Source organism: Oryctolagus cuniculus, chromosome 6 (genome assembly GCF_051225735.1).
Source record: "Oryctolagus cuniculus isolate XC-2025 breed Fujian yellow rabbit chromosome 6, ASM5122573v1, whole genome shotgun sequence".
Classification (NCBI taxonomy): Eukaryota; Metazoa; Chordata; class Mammalia; order Lagomorpha; family Leporidae; genus Oryctolagus; species Oryctolagus cuniculus.
This window is the reverse complement of record NC_142872.1, coordinates 14,572,866-14,596,053: the sequence shown is the minus strand read 5'-3', so window position 1 is coordinate 14,596,053 and position 23,188 is coordinate 14,572,866. Positions and strand designations below refer to the sequence as shown.

Genomic DNA, 23,188 nt, shown 5'->3' with positions numbered 1-23,188 from the left:
GCTAAATTACAATGGCTGAATGGCTACATTGGATCTCAATAGTGGACAGATAATGATGGGGTATGGGAAGAAGTAGGCCAGTGCCCAAGTGCTCTGAGATGGAGGAAGCCTATAAGAGTTCACCCAGTTCAAGGATTTCTTAAAATTCAAGACAATTTTTGCAGTGTTAAAATGCCCAGAAGGAAAAACCCTATCAGATTGGCGGTGGAGAAGTGTTGCCGATTTGCACTCATAGTCTCTTTGGCCCCCTGTGTTTTATCTCCATTTCCACCATGCACACTTTATTCACTGGGAAAGCACAAAGGAAGGAAGAGCTAAGCAAACTTTGACTCCTCCCCCGGAGGAGGAAATTGATGTGGTCATTTGCATACGTGCATGAATGGAAATGGAAACTTAACATGTCTTAGCCGGCAAGAGACTAAGACCTTAACTAGCTAAAACATAAACTTTGTTTTGCTCTGAAATAAAATGAAAATTAAAGCTTCTATTTTTAACCAATAATAAATATGCAATGAACTAATATGAACTCATTTTGCTATTCTACCTAATTATTTTTCCTTATTGTTTTCCATTAACCAAAATCAGTTAGCAGCAATGGAATTTTATGCATTTCTCTTGTTTTCATTTTGGTTAACATGTGGTCTGGGAAGACTTTATCCCATGTGTACAATCCTCACAAGGTAAATACATAAGAATAGCAATTTATGATTTACACATATCTGAAAATGAATTGCATTAGCACTGAATTCTTATATCTAGAGATAACTAGATTCTACATCTGTGCCAGAAAAAAGAGAGGATGATTAATGCAGAGCACTGAAGAACTGTCAGGTAGATGGAAAGTGCACTCTATTAGCAAGTTCTTTTTTTTTTTTAAGATTTATTTATATATTTGAAAGGACAGTATAGGCAGAGGCAGAGAGAGAGGTCTTCCATCCGCTGATTCACTCCCCAAATGACCACAATGGTCAGAGCAGAGCTGACCCAAAGCCAGGAGCCAGGAACTTTTTCTGAGTGCAGGGGCCCAAGCCCTTGGGCCATTTCCACTGCTTTCCCGGCTCATAGCAGAGAGCTGGATTGGAAGTGGAGCAGCCAGGACTCAAACTAGTGCCCATAAGGGATGCTGGCACTGCAGGCGATGGCTTTACTAGCTACATCATGGCGTGAGCCCCTAGCAAGTACTCTATAGCAGTCATTTGCTTGTGGAACATTTTGTATATAAAGCTACATTCCAAAAAGATTTTTATTCATTTTACAGAAAATACAAAATATTTCTTTTGCGTTAACACACTTATAGCTCAGTGCTTTTTATGTCAGTAACTTTATACATTGCCTCAAGAAAATCCAAAAGCCATGGGTAGCAAATACATTAACGAAACTAAGCAAGAAATCAATCTTAGTTTTTGACATTTCTGAGAGCTACCCCCAGTCTCTTGAGTGTCATTTTCCCCCAGGCAAACTTGGGGCAGCCTCCTCTGGGGCTCACAAACACGCCAACCCATCAGGCAGCGGAGCCAAACACAGAACAATGCTCTCAGCACCCCCTCGGATGATCTCCACACACCCTAAGCCTGGGCAGCCCCTGCTGCTTCCCACGTCCTGGGTCCCTGCAGCAGACCAGGTTGCAGGCTGGGCCAGTGCTGGCGCCGCCTCGGATTTGGGCCCTGGAATATTCTCTGGCAACACGATAGCTCTTCTCTCCAGAAGCTGCGCTGGGAGGCAAGGAGAGACAGAAGGCTGACCGGATGGAAGAGCAGGACCAAGGGAGGGTGCTGGCTTGTGTTTAGAGTCAGAAAGGCGTGGCTTTGTGTACAGATCTGAGGGGGGAGGCCAGTCAGGATGGCAAACACTGGTTACTAAGACAGCCTCCTCCCTTCCCGGGTAGGGCACAGCCTGGGAGGAAGCTGCAGACCGGGAGATGCCTGCACCATTCCTTCACGGAGATGTGATGGAGGCGGGAAGATTAGGTGAAAGAGGGGTTAGGGATGGGTCCCGGGATGAGGGACCCACTGCTGAGCCCACTGTGTGGAGACGGAGGAAGAGGGAAGCCACAACACCCCCTGCCCAGTGGCTCCAACCCCTGCCTCTCAGCAGCTTTTTCTGTTGTCCATAAAATAAATTCCACTTCCCACTGATCTGGAGCTCGCCACAAACACCCTCCTCGCCGAGTCGGGAGACGGCACACCTGTGCCTCAGCTTTGTGCTGACGAATGCATTTCACTTTCTTGGGCGGCTCCACTCCCCTGCGCTGCCTAACCAAGCGCAGGCCAGTGAGCACTGGCGCTCACCGAGCACCTGCTGGGCACCAGCCACCTATTCCTCCCCAGGAAACGGGTTTTAATGGTTTCCCTCTAGAAATTAGGGAACGTGGCTTGGAGAGTGTGGCCGAGGTCAGGCAGTCAGCAGCTGTCCCAACAGTGACTCAAACACAGGTTCAAGCCCCGCCCCCACTCCCACCCTGGGGCCCTTCACCCACAGTAGCACCTTCAGGGTGCCCTAATCCCCTAGCTGTGGAGATTCAATTATGCTAAACCATGGACAAAACTCCTTCTGCGAGGAACCTAAAACTCAGAGCCGTTTTTCTCCTAAAATGTGCACACAGGAGTCTCAACCTCCTGAGCCAGGTGGCCCTCCTGAGGACGAACTCCGCCCAGGTGCATCACCTTGACCGTGGCTATCTGCTAGTCCAGGTGCCAGGCTTGTTCAATATATTCTGATGGAAATCTCTCGACAGATGATTAAGTACCGAGAATATACAGTATGTAGCCTTCTGCTTTCTCAAGCACTACAGAGGAAATAAATGAAATCTGTCATATTATTTGGGGCACCACCTTGCTAACTTTTTTAAGAGAATCAAACTTTTTTTTCTGGAACGTCAATGCAAGAGTCAGGCTCACGGGAGGAGAGGAGGGCACTCCGGCAGAGTAACAGATCAAGGGGCTGTGGAGGAAGGGGCTTAGGGACAAAGGCTGACACAATACCTGGGCGAGTGCGGTCCCTGGAGGATGGCCACGGTGCGCCACTGATGCCGAGAACCCGGCCTTGGCTGATCTGCTGCTATTGGACCCACAGGCATCAGTGATTGCTCACATTCCCAAGGCCCATGTGGCTGAGCTGTTTTAGAAGGAACCATGGGAGTGATGTCACTGACTCCCAGAGCTCACGTGACGACCGAAGGTTCTCTTGAATTAAGAAGGGGTTACCAGGGGTGGCGTTGTGGTGCATTAGGTTAAACCGCTTCTGAGCCAGCTCCCTGCTAATGCACCTGGCAAAGCAGTGGAAGATGGCCCAAGTGCTTGGGCCCCTGCACCCATGTGGGAGACCTGGGAGAAACTCCTGACCCCTGGCTTCTGCTGGCCCAGCCCTGGCCCTTTTGTGCATTTGAGGAATGAAGACCTCTCTCTCCCTCCCTTCCTCGCTCTTGCTCTCCCTTTCAGCCTTCATGTGAATAAAATAAATCTTTTTTTCAAAAACAGAACTGATTATTTGTTCACAGCTTAGGGCTTTTGTTAAAGAAGTCTTTCCTTTCTTAGATATTAAAAGTAAGTGCTTTGAATTCTCAGACTTCCCACCTTCAGTAACTTCCCTCAGCTCCACCTGCACAGAGACACTAAGGGCTGTGCTGAGGTTTATTAAGGAGGCACAGTTTTCAGCTGGTGTTGACACTTGATGCAATTTAAGCACTCCACGTTCCTGAGCAGGCAAAGCAGCTCTAATGGCTGAGTATCTGCAATTTTCTGAGAAATGCCCAACACATGACACTTAAGGAATCCTGACAAACTCAGTATTGAGTGCAGAACAAAATACAAGAAAGAAATGATTGATTCCTACGCAAATGGTGCTCAAAATGACTTGCAAGCCTGATCGATGATGCCTAGACAGCACTCTGCTCAGACCCTGGCGGAAGCACGGTCGGTGGGTTCAAATGCTATCTGCAGTGAACAGCAAGGAAGGTAAAAATACAACACGAAAATGACAAAAATCACAAGTGGTAGTTGCACGCATGTGTCATCAGCTTAGAGATGACCATGTGATTCACTAAGCAACGAGGAAGTCTTCACCCTCATACGCAGGTAAGAACTTTGAACAAGGCTTGCATAAAAACAGGGCACAATAAATACCATGAAGCCATGGATCCTGTTCTAATGAAGTTTCCTACTGAAACACATATTTATGTAGGGAACTAACACTGCAGTGACACTCAGGGCACCCATGACAAAAAGCATGATAAACAGTTTGGACAAATCTACAAAACCAGGGCAAACAAAAACAGAGAAACTGAGATCCTATTATGCAAATACTTCCCAAGATGCCAGACCACACAGATAGAGTCAGATTGGAAGGGCACAACCCATTCCCTGACACAAGTGTCCAGAATGAGACTCAGGGAGTGATAGAAGACTCCAACTGTCCAGACACCTGCAGCTCTTATTCTACTAAAGCCAGAACATCTAGCAGCTCTTTATAAGCCAAAGATCACCTCCCAGAAAATACAGAAAGCAAAAACCAAAGTTACTGTTCTGGGTCCCACAAAGGACCAGCAAGAGAAACTGATGTAGAGAGCACCTTGAGAGAAGACGGGCATCCCATCTCAAAGGCATCTTGAAGCAAAGGAAATCAAGGCTCTGATGCCAATTATGCAATTTAAAATGATCCTGAAAAGGAACAAAAGGAGCGAGCTTTGCAAAAGAGAAATTAGAGTGTCTCTTCTCTCTGAAAAACTCCGCTTTCACAAGATACATACTAGAGCTGAAAAACAGTGTAGCAAAAAGAACAGGAGAAACAATACAATCATGAGAAACAATACAATCTTAAGCTTTCCAATTAGCTTGCAGTATTTTTTAAAGCCAGATAGAGTTTTTAAATTGTATGCAGAGGCAGACGTAAGAGAAGGGTTGAAGGCTAACAAAATGGATGCAAAGTTCAGCTTTATTTTTCTCCTATTGTCCTTTTAAAACCAAGTATAATCTTCAAGCTAAACCTGGAAATTGCCAGAATAAAATACCCCTAACAGGTACAGGTATTTTAAAACACCAAACTAAGTTCGCAGACCTGCACACATTTACAAAGAGATCTTGTGGGTGGCAAAAGGAGGACAACAAAGCAACAGCCAGAAAAAGGAATTCCTAAATTTAAAAAAGATGAATTACACAGCTACAAACTGGTAAGTGTTGATCCCAAATAAAATGTTTAGTCAAAAGCAATTTCTAAGTATTAGAAATACAAAAGGCAATCTTCAGGAGAAAAGATGGGTTTACCAACAGAAGTCCTCCTGAACTAAGTCAAGCTCCTTGTTTGATGAGATGAGGACAGGGCAAGGAGACAAAGTGGCTTACCTGGATTTCGGCCAGGTGTCTGATTAAAACCTAACCGTACTCCAGGGGCGCAGAAGGATCATCCATCAGGAGAACTCCCAGATGTCGGGCACTGATTGGTTCAGTGGGTTGAGGTGGACCTTGACGTGGGACTACAGTGGCTTAATAGGGGGCTTAGTCATTTTTGTCAATGAAAGTATAGAATTAAGGATTTTTAATCTATCAGCATTGTTAACTAAGGTAAGACAGCCAGCATGCAATGTGTTAGAATTAGTGTCCAAATATTTTAAACAGGTGGAAGTGGCAGCAAAATTTAGCAAGCCTTACCCTTATGTGGAAGAACAGAAACACCGTATGAGAAAGCAAGGAGTTGCTCATTTTGTTAGCAGGGTAATGGTAAAAGGAACCTTGAACTGAGAGCTATTATAACATCACTGCCAATACTCAGACCACATGGAGGGTAGGCACTGTCTCCAACTTGAGGTGAGAAGGCTGAGGCCATGGCCAGTAACTTACATAGTTTCTCCCTCAAACATCCCAATTTTCCCACGGTGGACAAGAACAGAGGTTGGCAAACCATCATTGTAGACTGGATCCCGCTCATCTATCCCATGAGCTAAGAAGGATGTTGATGTTTTAAAATGGCTCAAAGTATCAAAAGAATACAGTTCAGAACACAGAAAAATTATATGAAATTCAGTGTCCACAAATAAAAATTTTATTGGAACACAGCCATGCTCATCTGTTTACATATTATGTATGGCTGCTTTCATGCTACAAAAGCAGAGTGGAAGAGTTGTGACAGAGACCACATGTGGCACTTTGATTGCTTCTCACTGCTGTTCAACACCATAAACCTCAGTAATGGTAACTTGACAGTATTTCAAGTGACACACATATTGTCATAGATATTTTATTATTTTTTATTACTAGTGCATATTCATCATGTCAAAAAGTAAAGAAAAGTGAACTTTGAGTGTTGCGCATTTAAGGCACAGTGGAGTGTGGATCTTTTTGTTACACAATTACATGGCAAAGCATTGTATTTATTATGCAATGATACTTCAGCTGTGCTAAAATAGATTTCAACATTGGCAGAATAAGCACTCATCACAATATTCCTAGCTCACAGGAAGCAACAGTCAGAGCAGTTAGAAAATGAAAATACCTCATCACAGGAGAATTTATTCACACACACAAAAATATAATTAAGGGTGTAATCAAAGTTAACTTTCCAAGCGGCTTGTTAGCCAAGGGAGGAATGCTGCTTACTGACAGGTGGGTCAGGGTTAACTGACTTGTTTGACTGCAGCTTGTCAGCAAGAATGGTCGGCTGGGAGGCCTGAGGACATGGAGGTGTCACCAACAGTCAACTAAAAATAAGGAAAATGAGTTTGCCTGTGCTTGGCTTTTGATGACTCAACAGAGGTTACCCAGTCTTATCTGAGAAGCCATTGCTGAGGCTGCAGTGACCCAAGAATTCAGTCTGCACGGAACAATTACAGGTACGAAAATTTTCAGAGAAGTTGAGAAAAACACCAATTCATTAGAACCTGAAGTGGAATCTGCTACGAGGTACTGTAACGGATGATGGCAAAGATATATATGGATTAAAACAGCAGCTTATTTGACAGACTGTGAAAACAGAATATGTGTAAGGTTGATGGCTGCACATCAACAGGTACTTGTTCATCAGCAGGGACTTTGTGGAAAACATTTCAGTGAAATTAATGGAATTAATAAACTCAATGGTGAATCTCATCCCCTCTACAGGTTTATTAAATATTGCCAGAACAGCCTGCACAACTACATAGCAGTTTGATGGCAGTGGAGTTTAGATGCGACTTTTTGAGCTCAGAACAAGACTGAAATGTCTCTTAATCAAAGAATCGCCTTCAATGACCATTAACAAACACCTTTAGAAATTAGCTGATACTGAAGGGTTGATAATGTCTCTTTAAAAATTTGAAGCTATAATCACAAGGCTAACCAGCATATGTATGTTCAACTTACAATGCAACAAAATCATTTTAAGGGCAACTGATGTTTAAATCACAAGCCATGTCAAGCTGGCTTATATACTTCCATGCTGTCAAGTTAAAAGAAGCAAGACCTACACTCACACATATTTCCAGTGACTGTATTTTCTACATCCAACTACAATTCCAGCTGCACTTATGAACCTCAATCCAAGTGCACAGAAAGTTTCCATATTTCAAAACCTATTCAGCTGTACAATCAAGAAGCATCCACCTAACCCTGAACAGGAAATGACTAACCTGCAATGTGAGGATATGCTGAAGAGTAAATACCAAGAGCAGAACCTAACAGAATGCTACAAATACACTGCAAATGATGACTCGGCTCAAAAGCACATGCTGAAGAACTGACAGTATTTGGTGGTATCTATCTGTGTGAAAACATATTTTCAATGATGAAATATGTAAAATCACATTGCAGTTAATAGATGAACATTCTTAATCAATTTCACTTAATTAAGTAAAATATTACTCCTTCAAAATAATTCTGTTCTCATCATTAGTAGTCCTGCATTACAAGACAAATTTAAATTCAGTTTGAATGCATCAGCAGAGTATTTGTGGGAACTTGTTTTCCCTCTCCTAAGTGTAAAACCTTCCATCCTCATACTGTTAATATCATAGGAACCCACTGTCTTCCTGGTAACAGCATCTAGGCCCACTAAGCCTGACCTGCACCCCAAAAAATGTCTGGCAGCCCCAGACTAGAAAACGGCAGCAGCATTTTCCCCTTCAAGGAATGGCACAACACCACTATGACCAACTGTTCCAGCAAAGTTACTTTCATATCCCATCAAGATTACCTAGCATTCTTCTCTAATCTTGTCTTTGGTTATAATCCATGAATTCTTATGAAGTAAATTTCCTAAGAGCACTACTGTGGGTGTGCATTAGAACTGGGCAGCCGGCACCATGGCTCACTAGGCTAATCCTCTGCCTTGCGGCGCCAGCACCCGGGGTTCTAGTCCCGGTTGGGGTGCCGGATTCTGCCCCGGTTGCCCCTCTTCCAGGCCAGCTCTCTGCCGTGGCCCGGGAGGGCAGTGGAGGATGGCCCAAGTCCTTGGGACCTGCATCCGCATGGGAGACCAGGAGAAGCACCTGGCTCCTGGCTTTGGATCAGCGCAGTGTGCCGGCCGTAGCAGCCATTTCGGGGGTGAACCAATGGAAGGAAGACCTTTCTCTCTGTCTCTGTCTAACTCTGCCTGTAAAAAAAAAAAAAAAAAAAAAAAGAACTGGGCAGAGAAGAAACCAGATACAATGAAAAACAGTGAAACTTTGTCATTCCACTTCTTTGTACTCTGGTCGGAAAAAAAAAATCACTGCTTCTTAACTCTGTTAACTCAATTCTATCACCAGAACCCTGGAAAGCTAAACAAAAAGCACACCAAGCAGGGATCTTTATAACTTTTCACCTAAGCACAAAACACGTTTCAAATTTACACATTCACCACATAAATGATTTAATATAATGTATTAATACTGAGAAAATTTCCAATACTTTCTATTTAAAATAAGGTTCCCCATTTTGATACATTTTTTCCCAGCACAAAAGTGGAAAGCCACTGATTTTGCCCCTAGTAGTTCACTATCTTTCTCATAACAGTGTCTTCATTTCCTTCTGCTTAATCCTCTTTCTCACTCATTTCTCAGGGTGATGAAAGTGGACGTAGGCCTGAGGGCCAGCTACCAAGAGACCAGCACTCCCTTGTCCACAGTAACGAGCACAGGGTAGACAGCAAGTGAAGAAGTGGGGAAATAAAGGCAGTCCTGGGATTCTGCTACAACTGTTGAGGAACATGGCCCTTTGTCTTTGCTGAGGTTAGTATGGGGGTACAGTGGGAGTCTCAAGTCATCACACAAGGGGAGTGTGTCTGAAATAAGACAGCAGGGTGAACACACGACCAAGAGACATGCAGCTTCCCGCTCTCAACACCAGGACGAAGCACACAGAATCCAGTGCTAGCACTGCACCTGCAGTTAAACAAGCTCATCTACACTACTCCTGCTTGAGCCAGGCTACTGTTCTATCACCCGTAATTCACTCAGGTTGCAGGCCCAATCCTAAGGGAGGCTTTCCCAGAGAGGGCCTTTCAGCGGTACGCGTCATCTCCAGATCCTCCTCCGCCTCTCACTGACTGCAGCGGTTACGGGACGCACTGACCCTGGGCCGGGAGCTTGCTGCTGTACCTCATCTTACCTGTAGCCCGCTTCAGCAAGCTGAGCGCCACTATTGCCACTTTGTAGAACCTCTTACAGCCCCTAGCGCGGTGACAACCTGAGGGACACTGTCGGCAATGGTTTTCAGTCATTCCTGAAGCTGGATTAATAATGCTTAATTTCTGAGAACATAGTCTGATTCCACTTCCAAGGAGGAATAAACAATTCTGTTTTTTTTTTTTCCCTTAGTTTATCAGAAGAGATTATTGTTAGTCAATTGCTGTACTAAGTAGTTCAGAGAAGTAGTAAAAAACAGTTTAAAGACAAAGAAAGCTTAGATCCTTCCTGGTGTGTGCTCTTTACAACTATGTCCAACAAAGAAAACAAAAACAACAAATGAAAAGTATATTCTTTTAGTTCTGCTTCTCATGTACAACAGATGGAATCCGTCTTAAATTACTGAGTGGCATTATTTTACCCATGATTAGAGGAAAGGGGAAAAGCGAGTTTAAAAAAACTACCTTTATTTTTTATTTCTTTTTTTTTTTTCAGTTACATATTTTTAAACAGGGATGTGTTTCATTATTCAGACATTCAGGCAATGTTGACTTCATTAGTGTTGACAGAAAAGAAGCATAAAAATGCAAAACATTGTTGGCTTAACCTGAACATACCTGCATTACCTATTATTGACCAGTTTGTGCTGCCGAAAGACTGACTCCTTGGCATTAAAATGGAGCACTTAAAAATATTGCTAAAAAGCAAATGTCTACACACTGGTCATTGCAGCAAATAAGGGTATTTATACTTTTAAAATATTTTAAGTCCATAATTGGATTAATATACACACCTTCTTATGTATAAGGAGTTCAGATCATATAAACACTGTACAGTCCAAAAAACCTTACTGAGGATAAAACTAAATAGGCTTATGATAAGAAATACACATATCGCATGTATTTACAAATATCATAGACACACACATTTGGTCAAATACTGTAAAGAAAGAAGTGGTTTCACATTATAATGGCCAAAACATCCATCTACCTTGCTCCAAGCAAACAAAAATAAAAACTCAGTATATAGCTCCTGTAGTTTAAGTTATTGTGACAGTATATAAATAGGATGGAAACTGCTGACCAAATTATACAGCAAATGTTTTCGAGGCTGAGTACAGGTCTTTGAAATCAAAAAAAGGTCATTCCTCGGCATCAGAGCCGATACAGACGTCCTGATTGGAGACGGGTGCCTAATTCTTCAGAAACAATGCACTGAACTTCTGGCTAAGAAGAAAAATAAATTACAAAGTATAATTAAATCCATGTAAATGTAATAGTAAAGTAAAAACTGTGGATTTCTTTTCCTTTAATACACATTTTAAATGTTACCTTGAGACAATAAAAATAAATACGCACACCTGGAGACATGCGCTTAGAGACAGAGAGAGCAGGCGACAATTTATAAATGAAGGGTGCACACGAGACTTGAGCAATGTAATTATCTTTCCAGCCAGATGTATTCTTGTAACCCTTCTTGAAAATCCTGGCTAGGACAAAAGTACACCTGTGTCTTTATGGCTTAAAACAAAGCAGACTTGAAAGGTGGAATGGGCTTCCTTCCTCACAGAACTGTCACTCTACTCATATGCAGGCACTTCGAAAGACTGCAAAAGACCAGGAGCAGCACCTGACCCATCCTCTCCACGCGATCCTCAACCTCGGAAACCTCGCTGAGGAGCAGGGGCATTCCGGGGAACCAGCAGAGCCGAATGCAAGACACCAACGCGCGCCGAGGGCAATCGAGGGACCCAGTTTTTATTGCAGGGGGCCTTTGTATCAAAGAGAAAAATAACCAACAACAGACACGGCCGCCTGCATGGCCACGTCTCCGGGCAGGGCAGGGGAGGCCGGGCGCTAGACCAGGCTCAGCCTCACTCCGCGGGGCCGCACGCTCAGGTCTTCTCCATAGTGTAGCTTGTGTTTTTCTGAAAACTTCAACACACATCACATCTCCAAGTATTCACTTCTTGCTGTCTGACACACACTATTATCTGGAAGCATAAAGATAACATTTTACAAATATTTTGCATTTGAAAAAAGACTCCATCTTGCCGCTTCTGCCACAGGGGGCTGCGCACGGCCCAGGGCGCTCTCTCTGGACCCAGGGCGCTCTCTCTGGACCCAGGGCGCTCTCTCTGGGCCGTGAGCGCCCTCCTCCAGACCCAGGGCGCTCTCTCTGGACCCAGGGTGCTCTCCTGTGGACAGGACGCTCTCTCTGGACCCAGGGCGCTCTCTCCGGACCCAGGGCGCTCTCCTCTGGACCATGGGCGGTGCCTGCACCGGGACTTCACAGAGGGCATCAGTCTGACCTGCGAGGGATGCAGGTGTCACAACACAGGAGCGGCTTTTAAATACTCGGGCAACTAGGCTTGTCTGCTGTGCTGTCCACGGGGAGGAAGCCCTCCGTGAGGGGCTCCTACCGAAGCCATAAATCCCAGATCCAGGACACAGCTGGCCAGAGAAGAAAGTTCTGCACGAGCGTATCTGGACACCACCTCACTGGTCCGCTCCACTCACCGACGGGCAAAGCGCTCGTGTTTGCACAAAACTTTAAAGCTTCCATAAAAATTAGAAAAAAAAAAAAAATGGATGTAAGACAAGCACAAAGTGAAGTCTGGGATAGGACGCCTCCGTCTCCGGGAGCGAGTCTTGAAAACCGTGGGCACTGCAGCGATGATTCCGTCAGACCAGACGGCGGGGAGACGCGTCTGCGGCCACGGTCACTTGTGGCGCTGGATGGTTTTCCTTTTCCTTCGTTTGAAGAAACAGCAGCACCTGCAGGGGAGGGAGACAGTCCTTTTATTACAGAAGCACGGGGGCGGCACGGGGTCTGGGCGAATCTACCACACTCACGTCCAGGGCCACCCAAAGCAGCGGGCTAGGGCGAGGCACCCCCAGCACACAGCCGGCTGATTAGTACTGTTAGAGTCCACGAGCGTGCGTCTCGGTTAGCGAAAAACATCCTACCTACCACCCGAGGCAAACACGAAATTCAGATGGAAGCAGCTGAAGTCTGGGCGCCAGCTGACCAGCCCGTCCCTAGGAGGCTCAGGAACTGCTCCTGGGCCAGCAGCCCCGCGCTGCTGGACAGGCCACTCCACTATGGACTGCTGAAGCCACAGGGAGAGGCAGCCATGACCCTAATGCCGGGGGAGGAGGCGCTACTTCCACTGACAACCAGCGCAGTTTCTAAACATACAGAGAGAGCTAAAGTGCACCTGCCAACAGCCATCTTTCATCACTTTACAGACAGGAAGTGAGACAGCCCCACCAAGGCCTGCAGCTGTGGGAGCAACCTCCTCAGACACGGCTTCCGCACTGAGCATGCACAAAGTTTTCCCGTGGACGGGGCACCCCAGGCGGCAAGCCCTGCGCCTGTTCCCACGGCACTGGCACTGCCAGGGCTCTGAGCCATCCAGCGGCAACCTCTGGGATGAGGAAGACGCGGGCAACTGTGAAGTTCTGTGAACTTCACCTCGCCAAGGTGCACACCAGAAACTGCAGTCACCACCCAGGCCAGGCCCTCAAGCCGAGCTCCTGCTGTACACGGGACAGGCGCGACCCTTCAGTCCTGATGTGTAACTATCAGCTACCTAACACAAGAGTGCGCCCAAGAGTTCATGGAAGAACAAGGTTAAAGGAGCTTATTTCTGTGCATAAGGATTTTGAAGTCCAGGCACAAACTTTTCATAATACACATTTCCCACGAACTTTCTGAAGACTCCTCGTACTCTCCTCAGTACATAGGTTTTCTTCAATGAAAAAGGAAAGCAAAACATTACTCAAGAGAAATTACTGAGATAAAAAAATCTTTAAAATGAACTTTTCAATTAAAGATCCAAAAGAGAGAAACAAGAAAACAAAACAAAGAAAAGCAAAGGAAGAGAAACAAGAAAAGAGAACAAAACAAGAAAAACTGTTACATTAGAAAGACATCAACTAGCTGGAATTTTAAGTGTAAGAACCTGGTCACAGTATAGTGAAAATTCATTATTAAAGTTACTGAATAATTCTCTCTGTTCCTCTACATTATCTCTTGCCTTTTCAAATTCCAGAGTTTGTTCTCTTAAAATTTTTCTACTAAAAAGATGTTTTATGTTATATTAAAGGTATGGAAAATGTATGCTGTAAAAAACTATGCTTGGATCTCAAAAATTCTTGTAGCAAAATAAACTTACCTTTTAACCCATGCAAATGTAATTTTTACACTGTGTTTGAATTTAAATGGACTCAATTATTAAGAATGACTTCTAAATTTTCTTCAGTTTCACATAAACAGTTGGCATGGCTTTCTGTGTTCAGTAATATCTATGCTATTGAAGGAAAGGCTATTTAGGAAAAGGTAAGAACTCAATTCTCAGAACTGAAAGCCAGACTGGAAAAATAAACTAAGCAACATGAGTTGTGGGATACGGAGGCCTTGAGCCTCTACATGTCTGACTGCAGTATTTGCAAATTCAAGGGTGCCTGCTATTACAGTGACTACCACCAGAGGGTAGCATTGGTTTAGGCACTATGAATTCACACAAATAAAACAACAAATTCCCTCAAAATATGTACTTAGTAAATTGATGATTTAACCTTGCAGCTAATTTATTTCATTTTTTAAAAAAACATTTACTTGAAAGGTAGAGTTAGAGAGAGAGAGAGAGAGAGAGAGAGAGAGAGAGAGGAGAGAGGGAGAGACAGAGAAAGATCTTCCATCTGCTAGTTCATTCACCAAATAGCCCCAACAGCCAGGCTGAGCCATGCTGAGGCCAAGAACCAGGAACTCCATCCGGTCTCCCACATGGGTGCAAGGGCCCAAGCACTTGGGCCATCTTCCTGTGCAATCCCAGGTGCATTAGTAGGCAGCTGGATTGGAACTGGAGCAGCTGGAACAAAGACTGGTGCCCATATGAGGCTGTGGCTTTGCAGGCCATGACTTAACCCACTGTGCCACCACGTCAGCCCTGCCGCTAATTTCTTAAGATGAAATTAACTACCAAAACAAATAATGTATGGTCTTAGAGATCAATTAGTGCAGTCTCCCATTAACTGTCCTGAGCACTCCATCTGCAACTGCCGCTCCCCCACAGCTGCTGCGTCCCACTGCTGTCTGTTACTTCTCTCACTTCTTGCCACACTGAAATTCTTCCATTTGTGCACACTTGTGCACAGACACATCCCAACAGAAGTGGCGCAGCGATGGCATGCACTTAACATTTACCAGGTGAACGCTGTGCCTCAGAAACACGGTCAACGCCGACAGCGAGAACCCTGCCATCATTCTAGAGCGTGTTCCACAGCCACAAACCCTCATGAAGCGTCACATGGGGACTTCCGTGCCCGTGTGAGACTTGTCTGCAGACACTAACAGGGCCTGATGGCACTGGCAGGCAGCACCGCCCTGAGCACATGGCTGCTCGTCAGTCCCCCACCTTCCAGAGCTCCATCAGGGCCTCTGTGCCGGATGCAGGGCTGAGTACTGTGGACACGGAGTGGATCCCCGCTCCAGTGTACCTGAGGGCAAGTGAGTGTGCAGAAAAGCACAATGCAATTTCACACCAGTACAACTTGGGGGGCAAAATAGGCCCTCGGCAGTTACTGATCCTAACTCCTGCAAGTGACAGCAGGGCTTCCAGGAATAAGCACACACAGCGGTTCACACAGTGTGTGCAAGTTACCAGTAAATCCAATCAGCTGCTCTGAGAAAATGACGGGCACCTACAGAAATGTTCAGTACCTCTCCCCTTGCTGCCCACGACGCAGTGGCCTGGTTTTCTGATGAGCTAGTTCACACGCACGTGATGTCTCTTCAATCCAGCCCAGGACACGACCCTGGGGAAAGCAACTACACTCACCAGATACTGAAGTCATGTTCTTGTCTACACGTCTTTTCTTGTGGCTCTTTATCTATCATTCCTTTCATGGCTCTAGGGAGCCAATGTGCTCTCCCAAGTTAGGTCCTCACTTCGACAAGATCTTTCAGTAGCTAGTCTAGAGGTCGTGAGCTAAGTGTCTATCCCAGAATCCTCTGCGAATAAGTGCTACGTCCTGTTCTTGTTGAACCCTCAGGTTGTTTCTTTAAGTACTGTTAGGCAGACAACACTCACGTAAGGGCCAAGACAGTACGGCCATTTTGCCTTTATGCATACCTTTTTCTTCGCCTGTGATGGGCCATCCTCCCGCGTCTGTCACACTGGCTCACGCCTCAACTGAGGGACTCTGGGACCTCCCCACCCTCCCTTCTCAGATCTCCACAACCCAGCCTCTCCGGCTGGGCCGACGAGTATAAAGAGAACATGCTTCTGTGACATCTAATCTTTAACTCTTTGACAAAGCGTTTTCCTCTTAAAATGTACACCAGAAATACAATTTCGTATCTCTGGATTTTGACTTTAAGAATGAGTAAGGAAGAGCAAGATCAGCCACCTACCGACACCAGGTGGGGGCCTGTGAACCCCCCCTCATCTCCAGCTTCAAGACCCTCAAGTCTCCAAGCACCAGCAGTTCTGCCGTCTTCTCACGGCGGCTTAGCTTAGGGCTTTTCAACTTGACCTCCGGCACTGCCGACAGCCTCCTAACAGATTTCCAGTCTCCTACATCTCTTCATCTGCCATCCAAACTGAAATGCAGTCACTTCCTTGTCCTCTCACATCTCATCAATCGTTTTCCTACAGCTAAAGCACTGAGTCCACACAGCTATTAAAAATCCAGCTCCTCAACCTACTTCCTCTCAGTGGCACCCTCCATTAGACTTCCTTGCCAGACAGCCCACGCTACAGTCAAGAAAAGGAAAAGAGGAGGAGAACAAGGAGGAGGAGGCAGCAGCGGCAGGAGGGAGGGAAAGAAACAGAAACAAGCCAAAGTACCTGGGCTTGTGCTGTGGTACAGCAGGTCAAGCCGCTGCCTGTGACGCTGGCGTCCCGCACCTGAGCACCAGTTCATCCTGCTCTTTCTTACTAACACGCCTGGGAAGGCAGAATACGGCCCATGTGGCTGGGCCCCTCCAGCAACACGGGACCTGGATGCAGTTCTAGGCTCCTGGCTTCAGCCTGGCCAAGCCCTAGCCACTGCAGCCATTTGGGGAGTGAACCAGCAGATGGAAGACAGACTCTCTATGTGTCTCATCTTCTCTCTGTTACTCTGCCTTTTAAATTAAAAAAAAAAAAAAAATCTAAAAAAAAAAAAAAAAAAAAAAAAAAAGTAAACTGGGGCCATGGCTGTGGCACAGTAGGTTAAGAACAGGTTACAACTGCGGCACCCAGGATGGCTCCCGGCTTCAGCCCGGCCCATTTTGGGAATGAATCAGTAGTACATTGGAGCTCTCTCTAGGTCTCTGTCTCTGCTTCTCTGTCTCTCACATTAGTAAACAAAAGTCTTAAATAAATAAAGGAAGCCTTGTTACCCTAAATTTCTAGAAAGAATGATGGTGGTGCTATCATTTCTATCACTTGTTTTGAAATAAAATTTTCAGCTACTGTGAACAAGTAAGACAAAATCTCATTATTAATGAAGGGGCCATTCTATATTCTATACATGGGGAAGACAATATTGTCCATCATTTGGAAACTAAATATAACCTTACTTCAAAAGGCTCATGGAGGGGCCAGCACTATGGCATAAAGGGTGAAGCTGCCACCTGCAGTGCCTGCATCCCATATAGCCACCAGTTCGAGTCCCAGCTGCTCCACTTCCAATCCAGCTCTCTGCTATGGCCTGGGAAAGCAGTAGAAGATGGCCCAAGTCCTTGGGCCCCTGCACCCGCATGGGAAGACCCGGAGGAAGCTCCTGGCTCCTGGCTTGAGATCAGCACAGCTCCGGACAATGCAGCCAATTGGGGAGTGAACCAGCGGATGGAAGACCTCTCTCTCTGACTCTCCTTCTCTCTCCGTGTATCTCTGACTTTCAAATAAATAAATAAATCTTTAAAAAAAAAAGTTCATGGAGAATGGAATTATAAGTTTATTTTGATGTAAATTTTTTGAAATACATGTTTATGAGGGGTCTCCAGACTTCACAGAAAATGTAATTTTTAAATATTTATTTAATTGAAAGGCAGTTACAGAAAGGGAAAGGAATCATTGGGAGAGACCTTCCATCTGCTGGTTCACTCTCCAAATGGCGGCAGCAGCCAGAGAAGAGATAGGCTGAAGCCAGGAACTCCATCCTGGTCTCCTACGTGGGAGGGGTCTCAAGCACTTGGGCCATCCTCCATTGCCTTTCCAGGTTCATCAGGGAGCAACTGGATCAGAAATGGGGCAGCCAAGACTTGACATGGCACTCATGGCCGGCACCGCAGCTCACTAGGCTAATCCTCCGCCTTGTGGCACCAGCACACCGGGTTCTAGTCCCGGTCAGGGCGTCGGATTCTGTCCCCGTTGCCCCTCTTCCAGGCCAGCTCTCTGCTGTGGCCCGGGAGTGCAGTGGAGGATGGCCCAGGTGCTTGGGCCCTGCACCTCATGGGAGACCAGGAGAAGTACCTGGCTCCTGCCATCGGATCAGTGCAGTGTGCCAGCAGCAGCGCGCGGCCGCGGCGGCCATTGGAGGATGAACCAATGGCAAAAGGAAGACCTTTCTCTCTCTCTCTCTCTCTCACTGTCCACTCTACCTGTCAAAAAAAAAAAAAAAAGAAATGGCACTCATATGGAATGGCAGAATTGTCTTAATCTACTGTGCCATGATGCTAGTCCCAGAAAATGCGTATTACAAAAAAAACAAAAAAAACAAAAAAACAAACAAAAAAAAAAACTATGCATGGATTTTGCACTAAAATAAACTTATCCTCTAATTCTACTTTTCCATGAACTTTTTGAAGTACCCTCATATTTACTCTAGTGAGGAACTATTCTTAAAAACTTGCGGATACTAAAGTATCTATCAGAGAATATTTTTTTTTTTTAAAGATTTATTTCTTTATTTGTAATGTAGAGTTACAAGAAGAAAAAGATAAAGAGATCTTCCATCTGCTGGTTTACTCCGCAAATGGCCACAATGGTGGAACTGGGCCAGGAGGAAACCAGGAGCCAAGAACTCCATTCTGGTCTCCCACATAGGTGGCAGGGGTCCACGTACTTGGGCCACCTTCTGCTACTTTCCACAGCACATTATCAGGAAGCTACATGGGCAATGGAACAGCTGGGACTCAAACCAGCTCTCCTTTGGGATGCCAGTAGTGCAGGCGGCAGCTTAACCCATTGTGCCACAACACTGGCCCCACGTATGTTCTAATTAACGGGTGACTATCAGAGAGGGTGGCCAGCCACAGCTATGGAGAGCTCAAGGGGAAAGAAGTGCCAAAGGACAATGCTGAGCACGTCCACTGGTGGCAGACCCGAGAGCAACAGAGGCGACTCAGAGAAAAGTCTGAGTCATAGACTAAAAGGAACACAATGATGAACTCTTAGGAGTGTTCCTAATGTTCCTAAATAATCGCTTTAAGACACAGCCTCAGTCATAAAATTCACACTTTAAACTATACAGCCTGTGCCGTTCCGCATGTTCACTATCTAACTCAAAACCTTCGTACCACCTGCAGAGAAAGTCTGCGATTTCCTAGCAGTCACCCAGCGTCCTCTCCTGCTGGCATCACTCATCTGCGTTTTGTGCCTCTGTATGCGAGTATTCCGGACATCTCATCCACACGCAATCACATAATATGTAACACATTTGTGTCTGCGTCTTTCATTTACCCTAACCTTCTGAATTTCACCTCAGATAATCTATCATATGGGTATATCACACTAGTTAATTATTTAGGAATAATTCATATGGACATACTGTCTTAGACACTGAGGATGTAAAGATTTTTAAAACCTTGTTCCAAGAAATTCAAAAAGTACTGTCTAGCAGGAGATACACAGAGAACACAGCAAAGGCAACCTTAAAAAAATCAATGGAATATAGGGACCAGAAAGGAAACGGGCTGGGAGAGCCAGGCAGGGCTGCACTCTGTCACAGCGGGCCTTGGTGCTATACCAAGCTCTCTGGCAGGAGAGGTTCATCCCTACACAAACAGCCTTCCCATCCTCCACCACTTACAGACAGAGACACAACCCCATAAAAATACTTACCCACGCCCACCCCAACTGCACACAACTATGCCATTTCCAAAGCCACCGCCACAAACATTCTCTGATCACCTGGGCCATGATGGAATCTTTATCCTTGCAAATTCTTACAGGTTTGGTTAATACTTGTTTGATAGTATCTAGGGTATGCTGGGAGATGCTGATGATCTGCAGCGCCCCCTGTTGGTGTGCAGTCTACTTAAGAGCAAGGGCTCTATGAGATATTTCTGAGTATCTCATACGGATGGATTTTGAATGAACAGACGGATGAACGTAGTAGTCTGGACTGAGAGTAATCTTGAAAAGGACGTGAACACAGCACAGCCAGTGAAAACACAGGATACTGGCAGGGAATGGGAGGAACACGGAAGGGAGACGGCACTGGCAGGTGGGCACAAGGAAACAAGGAGGCGTTTGCGAAGTGCTACTGAGAACCGCCAGGCACCAGGCAGAACACCAGAGCTCTGGCACCCCTCACTTCCTGTTCTCAACAACTTCCTGAGGAAGGAAGGCCACAAAGACGTGCAGAGGCGACATTCGACAGCCGACGTCCGGCACACAGGGCACGTGCTTTCAGAGCTGCCTGGGACTGCACTGAGACTTACAGGAACACACAAGCCACTCTGCCTTATTCTTCACTTAAAAACACACAAGTGCATCGCTGACTGATGATACAGGTGCTTCAAAAACCTTGTGGGAATGGAACTAATAGGTAAGTTCACCTTGGTGCAAAAAGTTTGGAAACTTATGCATAGCTTTTTCCTAACATACATGCTTTTCTGAAGCATCCTTATTCTCAAATACACTAAGTCACATCAGCAATAAATTCTACAGTGAAAACTGACTTAAACGGATACTTGTTCGCTGCTCTTCAAGAAGCATCCACAAAAGTTTCCTCATTTCGCACTGAACAAATAAGCATTATTTGGGAAATTACAGCTAAGGTTCCTTTTCAATCTGAACAAGAGGTTTCAAAATTGACTAATCAAGGCAACTTTATTTATGCCAAGGTTGATTAGAAAGTTGTTCTGAAACTGACAGAAACTGAGAGAAGTATTTTAAACACTGTAACACAACTAAAAGCATATGTCAAAAATTAATCTACATTCAATATTACTTCTACTAATATTATTTTCCCTAAAATCTGTAATTAACACAGGCTATTTGGATGGTGATTTTTTTATGTGTCTTCTATATTTTATCATAAAATGTTATCAGTGTTGTACTTAATGGCAATGACAATTGGTTAGTAAATGAAATATTGTTTTAGTGATACTACAGAGGAGTGGACTGCTGTATGTTCTTAATAATAAACAGGAAAAAAGAAAACTTAACTCAAAAATATGTTTCTGTTTAAAATAACAAACAAAAACCCTGTGTTACAAAACAAATGCACAAGCAGGATTGGCATATTATCTACTTGGTTAGAAAATGTCCCCAAATCTACAGCATTTTAAGCAAAAAAAGTTGCAGCAGGCAAAACGGCTCCTTAATTACGTCTTGCTTTTCAGACTAATGTTAATGACATCAAATACATTTAGTAACTTTTACCAATTATAATTTTTATGTTGAATGGTTTGTTTTTAAAAGCCACGAAATGATGCTGTATCTTTGAAATGAAAATCAACGGAGCTATTTCTGCCTGCCTACACTTGAGAACTCACCACATGTTCAACACTTTCTGGCAGCTATACACAAAAACAAAAGAAAGCAAAACACAAGAAAACAAAGAGAGAGAGACAAAGAGAGAGAGAGATCATCAGAAACAGCCCATATTGAAATTATCACATTGTTTTTCATGCTTAATTTTTTCCAAGCAACACTATAATTTAAATTTTTAAAAATTAAATTTAAACTAATATTTAACCATGCAGCATTGTATAAGATTAGCAACTATTCTTATGTTTATGGGGAACAATTATCATCAACAACACAGCAAGAACTTTCATGCACTAATACTCCTAAGAGATCAAAAGCTAAACTATGCTGTTAATTCTAAACAAGAACTTGAACCCAGGTTTAAAATAACTCTTTATACTGTTAAAGTAGTAACTGAAACAGAACTAGTTAAAATTTAGTCATTACAACAATTCAGCACACTACTTTGTTTTGCATGCAACGATTTCATGAAGAAAAAAATTCCTGCAATAATTTTAAGTGACCAGAAATCTCAAACATGCGCAGTTTAAGTAGAAAACATTAGTTAAAAAAAAGCAAAACATACTTAGTTTCATCCATCACTTCTACTTCTGTAGGGGCTGTGATGGGAGCATTTGAACGTCCAGCAGTAGGGTCATCTGTATTTAACTCTCCGTTTGTAGAACTTACAACCTGTAAAGAAAAGGAATTGTACATATATAGGTACACACATTACACACATACACATGCAGACAAACTAAGTCAGAGGATATACACTAATAAACAAAATTAAATAAGAGAGTTAATATAATCAGTACAAAATAATTAGTAGGCAGTTGTTCATAACTGAATATAATAATAGTGCTAATATGTACTTTCTGACTTACTTCCTTTCTTGGAATTTCTGTCTTTTGTCTCCTCTCCTAGTTTTTACAGGCAACTCTCCTACTTGCTTCTCAGCCAGCTCTCCTCTGTGTACCCGTCTATGTCGCTTTCTTGCCACATCGAGAACTACTTCCCTGGAAACTATAAGGTTGCTCCTCCCGAGTGATGCTTCACTTGCAGCTACGTCATGCTCAGGTCTCCATCTCATACTGCTCACCTAAACCAATGGCAATGCGTTCCTCTGCCCAGTTGTTCAAGAACTCATTGTGATTCCTCTTTGACCGTAATCGCATATCTAAACCATCAGCAGGTCAGTTACGTTTTCATATCTAATCAGTTCTCACCATCTCTGTTATTACTAAATCCAGGTCACGACAAATCTTCAGTAAGTAACAACAACAAACTATCAACTCCAACTTTCACTTGCTGCCCTGCCCCCATTCCCAAATGTATTTTCCACACAGCAACCAGGGTGCTCCTTTGGGTATAATTCCCAGCTCAATGCCTTCCAGCTGTTGGTTTCCCATTTCATTTACAGTAACAAGTCACACTCCCAACTCCAAATGACAAAGCCCCTTATGATCTAATGCCTCCAACCTCTCTGACATACTTCACCTTCCCCTCAGGGCACCAACCTCTATCCAATACATCAAGTGTCTTCTCTCCTTACGGCCTTGGCAGTCCACATCAAAATCCTCAAGGAAAACTGAATTAAAAGTTAAATTTCCTTGGGCGCGAAATACTAGGAATGTTGAAATAACTCATGGAAAATGTAAATTATGAAAAATATGCATGGATTTCAATTTTTTGCATCAAAATTTTTTTAAAAAAATTGAATTATTCGAAAAGTCAGCGTTAAAGAGAAGGAGATGCAGCATCCCATGTGGGTGCCAGTTCAGCTCCTGGCTGATCCAGTTCCCTGATAACACATCTGGGAAAAGCAGCTAAAGATGGTCCAAGCGCTCGGGCCCCTGCCACTCACATGGGAGACCCTGATACACTTCTGATTTTGGCCTAGCCCAGCCTTGGCTGTTGTAGCCATT

The 23,188-nt window shown here is 44.4% G+C and overlaps 1 protein-coding gene across 24 annotated transcripts in view; it reads right to left on the bottom strand.

Annotated features, from left to right (window-relative positions):
* Positions 1–2,978: 2,978 nt before the first annotated feature.
* The window catches only part of CSNK1G3 (casein kinase 1 gamma 3), a 137,265-nt gene continuing 117,055 nt past the window's right edge, over positions 2,979–23,188 (bottom strand). For 17 of the 24 annotated variants that reach the window (XM_089334887.1, XM_070076052.2, XM_070076049.2 and 14 more), the window contains 3 exons: positions 21,847–21,953; positions 21,287–21,310; positions 6,215–12,345 (listed from right to left, as the gene is read on the bottom strand). In XM_089334887.1, the coding sequence (XP_089191013.1) occupies positions 12,291–12,345; positions 21,287–21,310; positions 21,847–21,953 (186 nt within the window). In that variant the 3' untranslated portion in view covers positions 6,215–12,290. Of the gene's footprint in view, positions 12,346–21,286; positions 21,311–21,846; positions 21,954–23,188 lie in introns of all 24 variants that reach the window. The other 7 variants (XM_070076050.2, XM_070076057.2, XM_070076051.2 and 4 more) reach the window with 2 other exon arrangements.